The 15,604-nt window shown below is 50.2% G+C and overlaps 6 protein-coding genes across 6 annotated transcripts; 1 reads left to right on the top strand and 5 right to left on the bottom strand.

Annotated features, from left to right (window-relative positions):
* LRP88_00231 (MDR family MFS transporter) lies at positions 1 to 1,686 on the bottom strand (the record flags this gene model as incomplete). Its single annotated transcript, XM_083236948.1, has 1 exon — positions 1 to 1,686. The coding sequence occupies one exon, from the start codon at positions 1,684 to 1,686 to the stop codon at positions 1 to 3; it is 1,686 nt and encodes a 561-aa protein (XP_083107317.1).
* A 586-nt stretch (positions 1,687 to 2,272) lies between these two features.
* On the bottom strand, positions 2,273 to 3,425 carry LRP88_00230 (D-isomer specific 2-hydroxyacid dehydrogenase family protein; the record flags this gene model as incomplete). Its single annotated transcript, XM_083236947.1, has 3 exons — positions 2,273 to 2,941; positions 2,989 to 3,118; positions 3,166 to 3,425. The coding sequence occupies 3 exons, from the start codon at positions 3,423 to 3,425 to the stop codon at positions 2,273 to 2,275; spliced, it is 1,059 nt and encodes a 352-aa protein (XP_083107316.1).
* Positions 3,426 to 5,689: 2,264 nt separating this feature from the next.
* Positions 5,690 to 6,409, top strand: LRP88_00229 (uncharacterized protein; the record flags this gene model as incomplete). Its single annotated transcript, XM_083236946.1, has 1 exon — positions 5,690 to 6,409. The coding sequence occupies one exon, from the start codon at positions 5,690 to 5,692 to the stop codon at positions 6,407 to 6,409; it is 720 nt and encodes a 239-aa protein (XP_083107315.1).
* A 284-nt stretch (positions 6,410 to 6,693) lies between these two features.
* Positions 6,694 to 7,563, bottom strand: LRP88_00228 (uncharacterized protein; the record flags this gene model as incomplete). Its single annotated transcript, XM_083236945.1, has 2 exons — positions 6,694 to 7,387; positions 7,442 to 7,563. The coding sequence occupies 2 exons, from the start codon at positions 7,561 to 7,563 to the stop codon at positions 6,694 to 6,696; spliced, it is 816 nt and encodes a 271-aa protein (XP_083107314.1).
* A 389-nt stretch (positions 7,564 to 7,952) lies between these two features.
* On the bottom strand, positions 7,953 to 10,447 carry LRP88_00227 (ankyrin repeat domain-containing protein; the record flags this gene model as incomplete). The annotated part of the gene is made up of 3 exons (XM_083236944.1): positions 7,953 to 9,339; positions 9,658 to 9,972; positions 10,020 to 10,447. The coding sequence occupies 3 exons, from the start codon at positions 10,445 to 10,447 to the stop codon at positions 7,953 to 7,955; spliced, it is 2,130 nt and encodes a 709-aa protein (XP_083107313.1).
* Positions 10,448 to 11,386: 939 nt separating this feature from the next.
* LRP88_00226 (uncharacterized protein) lies at positions 11,387 to 12,905 on the bottom strand (the record flags this gene model as incomplete). The annotated part of the gene is made up of 4 exons (XM_083236943.1): positions 11,387 to 11,577; positions 11,627 to 11,674; positions 11,727 to 12,644; positions 12,692 to 12,905. 4 exons carry the CDS (start codon positions 12,903 to 12,905, stop codon positions 11,387 to 11,389), a joined length of 1,371 nt encoding a protein of 456 aa, XP_083107312.1.
* Positions 12,906 to 15,604: the final 2,699 nt, after the last annotated feature.

Here is a 15,604-nt window from a genome sequence, read left to right as displayed (position 1 = left end):
TTACTTCTCACCATTTCTTGACTTTTCCAGACTTTGTAACCCTGTCTTATGCTCCTGATGATCACTACTCATCTGTCGCTGCTTGATGAAAAGACTTGCCACCAGTCCAAGCCCTGCAAAGACTGCAAACATGATGTACATAGTCCTTAAGGCCGTAAGAAAAGCTCCTCTGGCAACTCTTCCTTTCTCGCCCTGTAGCTCAGCTACCGTGAACACGTTTGACGAGGCGCTGGACCCTGACAGCATCTTTGCCAGTTTTGGACCCAATGCCTTTCTCAGCTTGTCCTGCTGTGCCTGCATTTTGTTGTTAAATACCACTCCACCAATGACGATAGATATTGCGCTGGCCAACTGCCGGATGAATCCATAGGTCGAGGTGGCAGATCCAATATCGTGTGGCTCAACATTATTTTGGAGGGCGATGAGTGGTGACTGATAGTTAGGGCCCACACCGATACCTGCAACGAGTTGATAGAGAATGATTTTGGTAAAGTCCTTGTTGAGGGAGAGATCGACGAAAAGTCCGAAACCGACGGTAGCGATCGCCATGCCGGCGCTGACAACGTAGAAATAGTTCCCGGTGAGGCGGATGATGAAGCCCGAGGCTGCTGACATGATGCACGTTGCCAGGAGGTAGGGGAGGATATAGACGCCTGACATGAGAGAAGAAGCAGTTATAACACCTTGGAAGTAGAGGGGTAGCCAGTATGACGCTGATAGTGCTATAAGGGCATGGCAGAAGCATGTGGCAAACGCTCCAATGTTGGATCGACTAGCGAATAGCCGTAGAGGAACAATTGGGTATTTAGCATGCTTAGCCTCGACGACAACAAAGAGACATGCCATCAAGGTGCCAAAGATGATGAGGCAAATGGTTGTTGGTGAGTTCCAAGGAAAGATGACGCCTCCAAGCTCCAAGCCAAGTAACAGAAGGATAGTACCGCCAATGACAGTCAAACTCCCAAGCCAGTCAAGAGCCTTGAGTCCGTCGACCATTGGTGTGCGAGGGTTGTGAAGTTTGAGGACAAAGTAAAGAACAACTATACCGACTCCGGATATCGGCAGGTTGATATAGAAGCACCACCTCCAAGAGGCTCGGTATGCAAAGACGCCACCGATGACAGGTCCCAGGGCACTCGATACTCCCCAAACGGCGCCAACTAGACCATAATAGAAGCCTCTCTCACGGACTGAGAAGAGATCTCCGATGCAGATATTGACCAGTGTGTTGACCCCGCCACCTCCAATGCCTTGAACAGCACGACCAACAATGAGCATGGTCATGTTGACAGCAGCGCCGCACAACAAGGATCCAACCCAAAAGATGATGAGTGTATCCAAGAGAATTGACTTGCGGCCCCATATATCGGACAATGTTCCCCATGTCGGGGCGCAAGCAGCATTGGCTAGTACATAGGATGCGCCAATCCAGACATAGCCGGTGCTGGAGTGCAAATCTTCCGAGATGGTTGGTATGGCGGTGGCGACAATTGTAACGTCCAGAGCCGCGAGGAATAGGGCGGCTAGAAGCGAGGTAGTAATTATTGTGTTTTCGAGCTTGCTTCGTTGCGTTTGAAGCGGCTCAGGCGGAGGAGAGTCGGGACTCGTTTGTTCCACATCATCGAGACTTGAATGTCTTGATTGAGTGTTGGCCTGAATCTCATCTTCTCCTGTGATTACTGCCATTCTGAATAATTGCTGTCATTGGGCAAGGCAAGGATGTAGTTCAATTCGACTGGAAAGCCTCCTGTTGTGGCTACAAAAGAGTCAGCGAAGATGACGAACGGGGGCAAACACGCAAGTGGGATTTCCGAAGAATGGCGCCATCTCGGTCCGCTGAAAGCCGTTCTCGGAGAGAAGCACCAGATCCGTCCCCGAGACCCCGATCAGAAGATGTAAAAAACGATCATCTGACATGTTCTCGTATTGGCCAAGACTGCGGGGACGGCAGCGGGTAAAGTCATCCTTGGCTAGCGTTGCAATGCTTGCATTCCGAGGTGGATTGGAGAACTGAGGTGCTTGTGGCTATTGGCCACCAGATCGTGACGTGTACTGGCTTGACTCAAACATAGAGATCAGGTTATGGTTTAGTTAGATACCATCCAACAACTATTAGGACAAAAAATGCATCTGATTCAATTGTAAAGGCCTCAATTGGGCGACATAGCAATTATGCATCCTCTGCACAGTGATGGCACTAGCTCCGGCCGATTGTAAAGCCACAGTAACGATGCCTTTAAACAGAATATTTGCTGGTCATTGATGTTATGTCCTATTCTGAGACGACGTTCTTGCGTCCTCCCCGAAGAAACTCTTTCAAATTCTCGACAATGATTTCCTGCATGTTAACCGTCGTCTGATCCGCACACCAAGCCAGATGAGGAGTGAGGGTCAAGTTAAGCTCCTTCGCCTCCTCGCTGAGCAGAACACTGTCTTGGTCGCTACCAGCAGGCTCATGCTCAAACACATCAGTAGCTGCTCCATGGATGAGCCTCTGCCGGAGAGCTTGTACCAGTGCTGTTTCGTCCACCAAGCCTCCACGGCCAACATTAATCAGCACTGCATCGTGTCTCATACACTGAAGTTCCTCTGATCCTATCGTGTTTCGGGTCTGTGGTGTGAGGGGAAGTGTGATGAAGAGCACGGTAGCTCGACGCAAAACTTCATCAAAGGCGATACGTTTTTCGCCAGGACCACTTCCACCTTCTTTTCTTGCGGCGACGAGAACCTTCATTCCCAAGGCTTCACAAAGACGGGCTATCCGCTGTCCCAAAGCCCCGAAACCAAGAATACCAACGGTTTCATTACCGCAAGTATGGGGCGGCTGGCCCTGGGTATCTTTCAATATGTTGGACATACTGCCAGATGATGCCCAAGCGTTAGGGGAATGGTCGAACAACGAGTTGTGGAGACGGACGAAAGAGCGTCTGACTGAAAAGTACTGTTGCTGTTAGAAACCATCTGGCTATTACCGAGGGCAAAACTTACAAGTCCGAGGGCGTGCTCGGATACAGCTTCAGTCGCCGCGTGTGGTGAGAACATGACGGTGATATTTCGTTTCTTGCACTCTTCCAGATCAATATGGTTGGTTCCAGTTGTCTCGGATATCACGCATTTCCTTCTCCTCAATCAGACCCTTGTCCTTTGGCAGGGGACGGGACTTACAGGTACGGCGCCTCACCCAGCGTCTCTGCGTTGATAGGAACAGTTGTGAGCGTTACAATACTCGCATCGTGAATCCTCGCAGCGATGAGAGCTTTGGCAGCTGGCGGAGTGTACTCGTATGTGATGAGCTCATGTGTGAGCGGTGAAAGGTCAATTGCCGGTGCGGGGACGTGGATGGTTTCCAGCTTGACAATGACATGGTGAGTGTCATCAGGTAGTCTTGCGGGACTCTGTACTTCTTCTGCGGCTTGACTGGCCATTTTTTTGAGCTTAAAAGGGAACAAAACCTGTGAGTGGGAGGGTGAAGATGAGGGGTTTGGAGAGGCCACCAAACGATAAGGTCGACCTTGACGGAGAGATAAGCTTTGTGGATTCCACCAAGGTGGAAACGCTACTACGCACTTGTCGGCTCTAGCAGCTTTTTGTTACACAAGGGAGGCCTCGGAGAAAGATGGCCCGCAGTGACTAGGGAATTCCTGTTTCTCACAGGAGGTAGGTGGGAAAGCAATGTTCAATCTGGTCAATGGATAGTGGCTTGACGATTGGCTCCTCAATAGAATCAAAATTAGCATGGAAGCTGGTTCATGTATGGACTGCAGGCTGTTTCTTTCACTTAGCAATGTTATAAGATAGATGGAAGGCGGCCTAAAACGAGTTGTTGGATCTGAAGAGCTGTGTTGGTTCTGATAGCAGGTGAAGTGTTGCGCAAAGTTTCAGTAGCTACAAAGCAGCTCAAAAAGCACCCAGCCTGTAACTTTGCTGTTCGTAGAACCTGCTGTTGGTCAAAACTTCATCTCGCAACTCCAGTATCTCAGCCAACTCACCCATGCTTCGTAAATGAGCTGATCGTTGACCCCGGAATTTCTAGGCAACCATAAACATCTCAGACAAGATTCGTAGCGATCAGTGGGGTTTAATGTCTTCATTCTCGCGGGCTGGTCCCTTCTGTAAAGTGACTTCATGGTTCAAGTTATAAAAAAAAGCCCGCATTGGAGCCCTCTACTGGTTTTCATTAGCCGGATCTGGATATCACTGAGATGGGGGACGAATGTGAAACGGAAAACATTCGAAACTGGTATGGCTGGTGGGGAAACGACTCTTTGACAAGATATGAGGATTTGAGCCCTAGGACCTAGATCCGAGGAGGATGCAATAGTAAGGGCACTCCTTGTGCTGAGAAAGTTACCATCCACTCCTTAGTCTCAGCTCATCGACAAGGAATACCTGGCGGTGGTCTTCCCGCTGCTCATTTCGCCAAGAAGTACCAGATGCTCGGAATTGGAAGGGCGATGCCAGTTGATGAGGCTGGAATCTTGGAGATCTTGTAGCAAGAATCCACAAGCTTTATCAGCCCGAAGAGCTTGAAGGAACGCGTGGTGGCTATGCTACTTCTTGGTACTGCTGGCCAGTCATGTACAGACTATTTCCTAAGCAGCAAACTGGCTAGCACAACCTTAATGGTAGAAGAAGAATGAGTGTAGACTCACAGGGACACTCGTTTGGTGATGCTCCGTCTCGGTGGACTAAGGAACTTCAAACACGACGTTTCGGTCGCACACGCAGCCGATGCCCGACACCCTCAGCTCGTGTTGGTGAAGACATGATTAGTACTCCGTACTGCTGAGTCTTTTCCTTGGAGCTTCAACAGTAACCAGCCAGGCCACGTTTTACCTTGGCCCACTCTGTCCGATCAAACATCGTCAAGAAAGATGGGTAGATAAGACGGTAGCTATTTCAATAGCCAGGTACTCCGTAGGTAGGCAGAAAAAACAGATGGACCCTTTGGGGGTTTCTGTGTGATGGTGATGCCTCAAGGTTTCAAGTCAAGATCCCCAGCGCACAAGTGGCCAGGTACCCCTGACGAGCTAAGAGAGAGTGGATCAGAATGGGGCTTATCACGTGAAGGCACGCCTGCCTACTGGCTCGGTAACTCTGCTAAGCAGAGTGTGTCCCCACCAGTCCCACTTGGCGCTCCTGTCAAGTGTCAGGCACGATCTTGCCTCGATCTAATTCTCCACTGCATCTAAAACATAGTTAACAATCCCATCATTCATTATCGCTATCTACCTAAGGTGGATTATCATATCTTGAGCCGCTTGCAGATTCGCCTTGATCTCTGGGGGCATATCCACACCTCGATTTTCAGCATTTTGTACCTAGCCGTTACACTGAACCTTAGGCACTCTCTGCTATCTCTACAACAAAGCAGACTGCTCTGCTGGCTGTTTTATTGTCTGCCTCCTCACGATTGACGAGAAACATCAAAATTCAGCACTCCTCCATCCAGAATCGGCCCAGCCGGCGCGCCCTCCTCACCTCGTCGTCCACTGCTGGCAGTACCCCCTCGAAGGGTAGAAGTAGAACCCCACACAATCCTTGTCTATTCATTGCTACCCTCGATCGCATGTCTTGCATCACTGACGTCCACGAATCAGTACCCTCGACCAGCTTTCATTCCAGTGCATAAAGACGAGACCCCAGCCACAAGAAGAAAACTTTTCAGCCTTAGCAATCCAGAATCAACATGGGCTGTGAAGACAAAGACAATGACCATTACCCAGCACCAGGCACGAGATTCGGTGATGCATCCAAGCCAAGAGGCTCCGCGGTCGGCTTTTTGGATCTGCCTGGAACGATTCGCCGGCGCATTTACGAACATGTGCTCGCCGTGGAACGCCCCGTCTATCTTTTCCAAGATTTCGTACCTCGTGTTGAGGCCTTTGCCCCCGACAAACCCAAGTGGTGGATTGCTTTGTTGTACACCAACCGACAAATCTCCAGCGAGGCCAAAACAGTCCTATACGGCAACAACAATTTCCATTTGATGGACAACCCTCAGAAGCATGGCACCCTTTTACAATCTTTCTTGGAATGCGTTGGATCTTCCAATGCGACGTTCCTGTCCCGCCTCTGCATCAGCTTCCCGGTCGCGGAGAAGGCACAGGGGCAACCTCACGCAGTCACCATCAGACAAGACAGCCTTCACACCTTGAACATTGTTCAAGAAAAGTGCACCGGCCTCAAGACACTGGAAATGCAACTTTGCAGAGAAAATTCCGGACTCCTGGCTGGGGCACGTGAAGAAGACGCGCAGCGTGTTCGGGACGCGTTGGCGCGAATTGATGCCCAGTTGAAGGCCATTCCCTCGGTCAAGAAGGTTGTCGTCAGACTCTACATCAAGAATTTACCCTCTCTGATCATTGATGCAATGCGAGGACTTGCATGGGCGGTTCTAGACGGCTAATGTAGCTGCTGGACAGGCGGTCCAAGCATGGCTGTAGATCGATCCGGGCAAGCACCGTTGCAGTTACGGTGTTTTACGGTACCGGATAGCATTTCCGTCATGTGTTGGCAGTTCCGTTCTTTGTTGTTAGGTCAGATGGTGTCTTTGAGAGACACTATCAAGGATAGCAATCTCACTGTTGCAGGGACTTCGCATGGTGTTCATTGGGTACGGAAAATCATCTTTTGCTAGCTGTGGCCGGGCTTGCATGGGATTGAGGGAGATACCACCGCATCATTGGCATTTCAAGGAAAACTGGATAACATTGATCGTCTAAAACTAGTGTTGGCCACACTGCCGATTCCAAAAGCTGGAATGATGCGCATCATCCGTAGGGGGGTTGCAACGTGAACATGCTGCCTGATGGCTGCCAGCCTCTCCTTGAACGGCAGCTTCTCTTGGCGATTATTGTAATCCAAGCCCAACAGGTGAATTGGTGTGCTAACAACCTGGATAGCAGCAGGCATAATCATCTGCGCAGTCCTCAAGCTTGCCTCCTCTGAGCTGAATAGAGGGGACAGTGAGCCATTTACGGGAAGTTGATGTAGCTTGGGGGCAATGATGCTTGGCATGTTGAAGGATGCAAAGACGGTAACGGCGTCTCTTGTGGTAAATAGAGCAAAACTCCGTCGTGGAACAGCTGCTTTGACGGCGGAAGACCCTAGGAGTTTTGCAAAGTATCCGTCTTTGTAGACGCAAAGTCCAGTGCTGACGGCGGTTGTGGCAAGGAACTTGGGCATGGTGGATGAAATAGTGGTGATGTCTAGTTCGTTTGAAGCGGCGTATATGGAATCGCACAAGTTGGCTGTTGAATATGTCCCAAAGTAGACGAGGAATGGAATGATGATTCCTCCAACTGGTGGCATCTTGGGCCGGCTGAGAAAAGACCGTATAGTTGCGCCCAGCGAGGCTCCTGTAGCTGCTTTGCGGACAACGACACTACTCCGTGAATTAGCAAAGATAGAGTAGATTATCAATGGAACGAGTACGCACACATCAATTGCCGTGACCCATGGTGAGACGAGGGCCGAGGCACATGTCGCAGAGAGAAGATCAACGCCAAAGATTGCCCATATCGGACGTTTCTGGGCCTGGACATCTGGGACCGTAGCCATGATTGCCTCCGACTTATCCAATCTTGACAAGTCAAGAGTATTGCACGCCTGGATGTTGAAAGCGAGTGAGCTCAGGTGAATATGGATGCCATCAAACGAAAGAAGAAAATGAGTTTGCTGCGATAACCTTGGATAATTCCGCTAATAAAGTCAACCACTGTCGTCGGCTACGCTAACCTTTGTCTGAGCCACCCTCCCCAGTTTCTCCCAATGTGGGGAAGATCCATGACCAATAGCGAGGTTCCAGCGCCCCCTCTTCAAGACGCACTTCCACAGCAAAACCTGGAACTATTTAAGGGCGGTATTTGACGGTATAAGAGGTGAATACGTCGCCAAGCTGATAATATTCTTCTCATTGACTCAGACGCTTCTCCGTAAAACGAACTCTGTCACGTTACCTCCTCTTGTCTATACTCCGATGCATCCACAAACTCATCATCAGAACCACCAGAGTCTTGACCATCACCTCTGCTCAAGTTATTAGACGCAACCACTTCCAGCAATCGATAAAAAGCCACCCTCACCTCTTCCGTCACAGGCTGCTCACGCGTTTCAAATTCTTCCCTCGCCGTCAAACCATTCTTATCTCGAGCCTCCACATCCAAACCCTTCAGACCAAAGCTCGCCAGCGTCTCGAGAGTCCTTTCATCACCAGACTCTGCGGCGGCGTGGAGAACGGTGGTGCCTTGGCTGTCACGCAAATAATCTGCACCTAGTCGGAGAAGCATCGCTTGTCCTTGATGAGCGTTAAAACCCACGGCCATGAGAAGTGGCGTGATGCCATTGTTCTGGGAAGCGTTGATGTCTGCTCCTTCTTCATACAAGAGTTGAAGCACGTCGACGGCGTTGTACCGTGCAGCAAATGCTAGTGGTGTAGCTGGCATTTTAGCAGTTTGAGGATCAATCTTGGCACCAGCCGCCAACAACCTCTTGACGGCAGGAGCATTGTTTCTTTCGGCTGCAAAGTGCATAAAGTTTCTGCCCTGTCTCTCATCAACCATGTCAATATCCGTTCCCGCCTCTAGGAACAGGTCCACCAGCTGTAAACACGTGGACTGCGGCATGTCCGAATCGAGCGCAAATCCAAGCGCTGAGCTTCCGCCTGACGACTTGATGTTCACATCTGCGCCGGCATTGACAAGAGCTCGAGCCTTGACTACGTCGCCCCGTTCGGCCGCGTACATCAGGGGTGTGCGGCCGGATCCGTCTTTTGCGTCGAGTTGGGCGAGAATTTCAGGGCTCCGACTTTCGAGGATTGGGGCGAGATCGACGTGACAATGTCCAACAACAATCTTGTGGAGGAATGTGAGACCTAAGTCATCTATACAGCCGGACAGGGGGAAAATTCTTTCTAGCTCCTCAAAATAGGCCGGTGGCCCGTCTCTTGATAGGAGCATCCTCCCTACTTGGTGTCGCGCCGAGGTGCCGAACATGTCTTCTTGATCAGGGTCCGCGCCAGAGACAAGAAGAAGCTTGATGATTTCGACTTTTGTAGTCCAAGGCAAGGGTCCAGTCAAAGCCAGGTGCAGCACTGATCGGTCGTCCCCATAGTAAACTTCGATGACTGCTGACTTGTGGACTTGAAGAATATGTCGGATATTTTCCATAGTGCCTACCTGCACCTGGTATAAGATATTCATTGGAGACAAGAAGTATTCCATACGACGGCGAGGTACGATGGCCAGCGTGAACCTTTCGGTGGTGTCGACGAGCCCATGGATAGCGTAGTTGAGGAACCAGAGTGGAAAGGCGTATGTGAACCTCAAACGTACGTATCTGCCATTCGAGCATGAGGACAAGTTGCAAGCAGGTCTTGATACTGGACAGCCAGTGTATCCAACGAAAAGAGAGCCAATGATAGACCGAAGAACTCGGGGTAGTCGGAGCGAGAGACCTTGATTTGACGTGGCGTGACATTTGCATCGGCAGTTGCTCAAGCACCGAGAGCCCATCAGTCGGAGGGAAAAGTACAGCACAGAGTTCAAGAATTCAGGACAGAAGGTTGCAGTCAGTGTTGGCCCAATACTGGCGGGCTCTTGAGAGCCGAATTGGCTTGCACGTAGCGTTTGCTGGGCCAAGACGTCGGACACCAACCTTTGGATGATGGCAATTCGTTCCCCGGCCTCTTGTTCTAGCAGCGACGGTTCTGGAAGCCGTGTCTCGTCCTGAGGTTCAATTGCTGAAGCCTGATGGCCTCCCTGTTGGGGCGATCCAGAAGCGTGATCCACGATGGTCTCTTCTGAGGCACTCTGCTCGGTGCTCACCGACGTTGCATCGTGAATGTCGGAACTCCTGCGCCCGCTGCCATGTGGTCTGTTTTCCTCCAGTCTTTGGACTATCACAGTCTGACTGTGGTGGACATCAAGACGAACATCTCGCAGCTCCAATAAAATTCTAGTCGACATGGAACTATACTGCAGTTAGACATCAGCCTTGCGATTAGTGGGGTTACTTACGTATTGTGAGCCACGAGTAACTCGTTGATCTTCAGCCGAACCTCTTTCAGTCGGGTTTGAAGCTCCGAAGCTCGTGACTTCCTGAGACACCATTTGACTCTCTTAAGCGTCATCTTCTCCCCAAGAAGCTTTTGTGCCAGTGCATCCAGATCAGCCAAGATGGACTCGGCCTTCGAGAGCTGCGCCTCCAAATCGTCAAGAGCCGCCACGCCATCTGGTGTGTCGAGTCCGGTAGCTTCAGCAGTTTTTCTCACGTCGTCAACACGCGCCAGTACAGCCTTGAGGTCTGCAGCCTCGTTAGACAGCGCTCGAATAAGATCAGGTGCATTTCTGAGTTCAGTCTGCAGATCGCGAAGAGCGCTGAATGCTCGGGTAGCGACGTCAAGCAGCCCAGCCACAGAGGCTACCAAGGAAATTGCCTCGGCCATTTTTACGAGAGACGCTGGCTCCGTGAGATTCAAAGAATGTGGATTATCGGATCAAGTTGCGTCCTGCTTTGAGGGTTCCCCTCTTCTTCAGGTAAGCCTCAAACTTGGAGTCTGCCTTGGGTCTAGTATTTTCAGCTCGGCTGCATCTCGACGCCCGCTATTGGTTTGGCAACCAATGACCAGGCACCGTAGCCCTCCATCTCAAGACGCTCTTAGTGAGAGAAATGATTGCATAAGAGGTCGACATGGCAATAGCGTGTGTCGTGCTGTAGTCGCAAACCTTGTCGTTATTGATCACCAGGATTTGCGCACGACACGTGGCGCACCATTGCTTTTCTAGGCTACTCTTATCCCCAATTAGGTTCCTCTAGCTTCTTTAAGATGGTACCATTAGATGAAGTCCGCAGTAGCATCCTTGGAGCACCTGGCATCGTATGAGTTGCCATAAGTCCCCTCTCCGCAACCCCCCTCAGGGTTAGAACTCCAACAGACAAAGGTACCCTTAGGATAGATGATCATATATGTCGATGACGAGGCAAACTGTCCACATTATTAATCCACTTGAAATGAATCACATTAGTCCACGACTCAGTCTTCCTTCGACATGCGGCCTTGCTTCCAATGTGCACCAAGGAGCAGCTGTTTTCAAGCCCACCCTTAGCGGCTGTCCTGTCAACGCCATGTTCACTGAGAGACAAATCACATGTTCATTAGAATAGAAGTGCATCAGCAGCATCGCCATAATGAGGCGAGCAGATCAATTCATCAAAAACTTTTCTCAAAATGCCAATAAACTTTTCCCATACCCATCTATGTCCCTTTTTTATGCCCCATTTTCATCATTCGTCTCGTTTTCCCAGAATTAGGATTAAGTATAAGGTACCAGCCAATAGACCGGTAGTTTTTGAATCAAAAAAGCAAAGGCAGTACGTGACGCGTTCACATCTTGCGCTTGAGAACAAAGAAGTTGCCGATAAGCAAGCCTCTTGCGACGATGAAGGAAATGCCTGCTAGCACGATCATACCGAGGTAGAAGCAGGCAAGGAGCTGAGAGCCCAGCTTCTCTAGCATCATTCCGCTCAAGGGGATGGCGAGAAGCAGGGCAACAGCGACGCACATATTAGAAGAGCCTGTGGTAGGGTTAGCGATGTCCATGGGCTGTAAGTAGATAGAACGTACCAAAGTAGCGTGCGTAATCCTTGGGATCGCATGTCTTTCCAGTACATACTACAACACGTTAGTCATAGCACAAGAGATTCCAATTAGGATACAAACATACCTGGAGAAAGGACGTAGAAAGATCCAGAAAAGTACCCCCAGAGTGCGGTAAAGATGTACAGCAGAGTGGCCGATGAAGTGGCAAATGGGATGAAGAGTGATGCCATCAAAATGACAATGATAACCATAGTTGTAACCATGGCATTGAAGGGTCCGACCTTGTCGCCGATGAAACCTGTCGAGAAACGACCAACGCATGAGCAGGCGCCGAGGATGGAAATAAGCATGTAGCCGTCCTCAGTGGAAAAGCCTGCACCTGCGGAGATGGTAGGTAGAAGGCCGCCAATGCCGTAGACGACAAACTCGACAATGCAGACACCAAGGGAAGTAAAGACAAACTTGGGGGACTTGAAAGCAGACAAGTCCAGGCCGACACCCCCCTCCTTCTTGCTAGCGGACTGACCCTCTGTGAGTCGACGGAAAGGGAGGAAGCAGACCACACCAAGTGATGTGAAGCATGCGACAATGAGGGCGACGAGTCTCATGGACCAGGCCCAACCAAGGCTCTCAAATGTAGCTCGAAGAGTCATTGGGTAAACGATGGATCCAAGGGACGTGCCCATCACGGCAATACCCATGGCGAGACCCCGGCGGCGGATAAAAAGCTTACCAACGACACTGACTGCAGTGACAGCGCCAATGCTGGTACCAATGCTTCCAAAGACACCAAGGCAGAGCATGAACTGCCAGTAGGTCTTGCATTGAGCCAAGAGCAGAAATGTAGCGGTCGAAAAGAAGGCGGCGATGGTGCTGAGAAGCTGAGGGCCATAGCGGTCCAGAATAGAACCAATTTGAAAGTTGAAGATGAGGGAAAGGAACAAGTACACTCCGTTGATCCATCCGACCTCACTGGTTGAAAAGTCACTCAGTTGGTTGAGGCTCAGGTGGGACTGGACTGTTCCAAGGGAGTTCATGAATCCTACACCGTGTTAGTGCCTACCACCATCCACATGCACAAACACTTACCATAGGAGGAAATAAGGAAAAACATTGCTGCCAAGACACAGAGCCATGCTCCAATGTCTGACTCAATGTCCTTCTTCTTCTCCAACTCCTTTTCAGAGTCAGAGTGCGAGTTATCAGGCTCGGAAGGAGGAGCAGAAGGCATGGCGCTCTCGAGGTCCACGGTTGGGACCTTGTCGGTGAAGAGCATTGCCGTGGGAGACTGTGGTCGCTCCATCTTTGTTATGAAGGGCTGGTTAATGAACAAAGCTCTGAAATTGCTGTGATGTTTGTTGCCAATCTACAAAACCCATCACCAAGAGCACCCTGTATTTATATGACCTAGACAGATGCCTCTTCTCCCGGGGTCCCACAACATCATGATTTTCACTCCCGGCCGAGAAAGCAATGTCACGACCAAAAAAACAATTAAGCTTGTTGACGATCGTATCAAGACGGATTGTGGTCCACATCTCGAGACTCTGTTGGTCCCTGAGCAGGGAAGAGTTTTGAAGACCAGTCATCAAAAATCTAATAATGGCCCAAGCTCGTGCGATCAGAGCGGCCAGACCCGCTCCATTGGGCTGGCACGTTGCGAATTGTCTGGTCAGGCGGTAGCACGAACCCGCTGAGGGGAGTCCACCCAGTGGGCCGTGTTGCCAGAAGATGCTCTCTTGTGACTGTCAGAGGCGGAAACTCGATGGTAATAGTATCCATGAGTACGTAGTGACGTCGCTACAAGGGGCCTCGGTGAGCTCACCATGGGCTGCCAGGTACCACGCGGCGCCAGGCACAGGCACCATGGTACATGACGGAGACGGCGGAGGTTCAAGACCGCCAAGTAAGCCCCTGTCACGCCCAACGCCACTTTCTGTCGAGCCGCCATGGATCGAATGCCGGCGATCTGGCTTTGGATCGGTGTGTGCCGCAAAGGTTTCTTCAGCCGCAAAGTTGCAAGGATCACTCGCCTATGACTGTTTATTTCGTGATGTTTTCTGATGGCTCAGGAACCCTCATATTCACATCATCCACTTGAGACGTACCGTAGGCCCGAGTACCAACGCCACAGACCCATGGCATTGCGCCCCGTGCAGAGTTTTTACTACTTGGACCCGGTAGCTATTTGTAAACGGTCCCCAGCACGCCATCTCCCGGGTCCTCGCTTGTCCAACAGATGGTATTTGTGTGACAGTGCAAAACAAGGTCTGAGCATTGACTGGTCTCGTCTCCGAGCACGGAGCCACGCGGCTCAGGATCATGGATCATCGGATCAATTGAAAGGTCAAGATCGGAGGCTCGGAGTCATTGATCCCATGTTTTTTTTTTCTTTTCGTTCCAGATGGGACAAGGGACACACCGAAATACGCCAAGCTTCGAGCCAAGATTCATGGTCCAATGCTCCCCTTGTAGACCCTGTTGGGTCAGCCCAGTAGGAATTAATTCTTCGCATCCCGCCGGGAATTTGACGGTTGGTTCCTTTCATCCACATCGTGAAAATCTTTTAGAAAGTCTCGACTTTGCTGACTCCCGCGTAACTCGGACAATGCGCCAGGGTCAGATTTGAAATTTGGGTTCCGAGTCCTGATCATCTTGTTGCCACACGCATTGGCGGGATGGGCAGACTCTGGCGCGTATTTTAGAGTGCGAGCGCTCCTCAATGCCAATATTTGTAGTCTTTGCATTGCAGCTACAGGTAGGTAATACTGTGCTCTCATAGGATCATCGTGACGGAACTGATCACGTCAAGGTCCATATGCGCCATGCGAGCGACGTCGCGAAGAGTGCGCAAGGCATTGATGCCTCCCATCTCGTTACATGTGGGGATCGCAAACCTGGTGTATAATGATTAATTACCACTTTAGCCTCTCCCTTTCCATCAACTAGCCGAAAAGTAAATGAGAGGTTGGGCAGCTTTGACGGCCCAAGACCAGGCTCAGACTTGCGTTTGTGAAGGTATCGCCCGTAGCCCGCGTTCGCTGAAGTTTTGACCAGATAGTCCTCCTACTCCTCCCCTTTTCAGGTCCCTCTCTGCTGGTCGGCAAGTGCATCACGACGATCAGTCGATACGCTGCACCATCGAGTAGAGATATCAAAGAATCCTTGGTGCGTTGAGAAAATAAAGTGCGCTCGTACCGCTAGATGTAGATTGAATTTATCAAACACGTACCATGAGTGATTCTGGCTCCCATTGTCCACCGATGCGTAATGTGCCCGTGCTCGGTTCCTGATGCAAATACCGACGGCCAAGGTCAAGGCAAGTTCAAGTCGGGTTAATATTTTGTGGAGCTGCCATGCATGGGCTGGGTCCGTAATCTGTGCCGTTAATTCGTTACAGCTGTTCAGTCTTTTTATCAAGATTATCGTTATCAATCAGTTGCCGCAGGGTAGCTGGCCACCAGATGAAAGAGCCACAGCACCCCAGCCTTTGCCAGCACTCAGAAAGTCGAAGTGATTGAATCTGCAATGGAGAAATTACGAGAAAAATGATTGTGTCTAAAATGCGATTTTTTTTTTTTTTCCCTTTCCCCAAATGAGGGAGAACCTCATCCCGAGCACCAGGTCTTTTTACTGTTTACATCTCTCACATTAGGTATGCGATGCACAAGATTGCACAAACTGCGCAGTCTCCAAATATCGACATAAGAAGGTATGTATACATCGAACCAAAACCTCTAAAGTCTTGATGGGGATGCTGAGTTACGAGTAGAGATCCATTTACACCAGGAAAATTTTGTAAATTTCACGTCTTTCGAGTTTATCGCTCGTTACAGGAGTGGCTGATTATTCACGCGTAGCACATGCAAGGATCGAACGTACATTGTCTTGATAGCGGGCCTTGTAACCACAAAGAATTGAGACATGGTTTTATGTGACACGCCGTTCGTTGAGTTTCTTGTTATGGCTGAATTTGCAGTGTGTAATTCCGCACCGTCACGT

The sequence above is a fragment of the Fusarium phalaenopsidis genome, assembly GCF_050370095.1.
Source record: "Fusarium phalaenopsidis strain FUZ10S chromosome Unknown contig_32274, whole genome shotgun sequence".
In the NCBI taxonomy this organism is placed as follows: domain Eukaryota; kingdom Fungi; phylum Ascomycota; class Sordariomycetes; order Hypocreales; family Nectriaceae; genus Fusarium; species Fusarium phalaenopsidis.
Note: the sequence above shows the minus strand (reverse complement) of the source record. Positions and strands in the feature narration are given on the sequence as shown.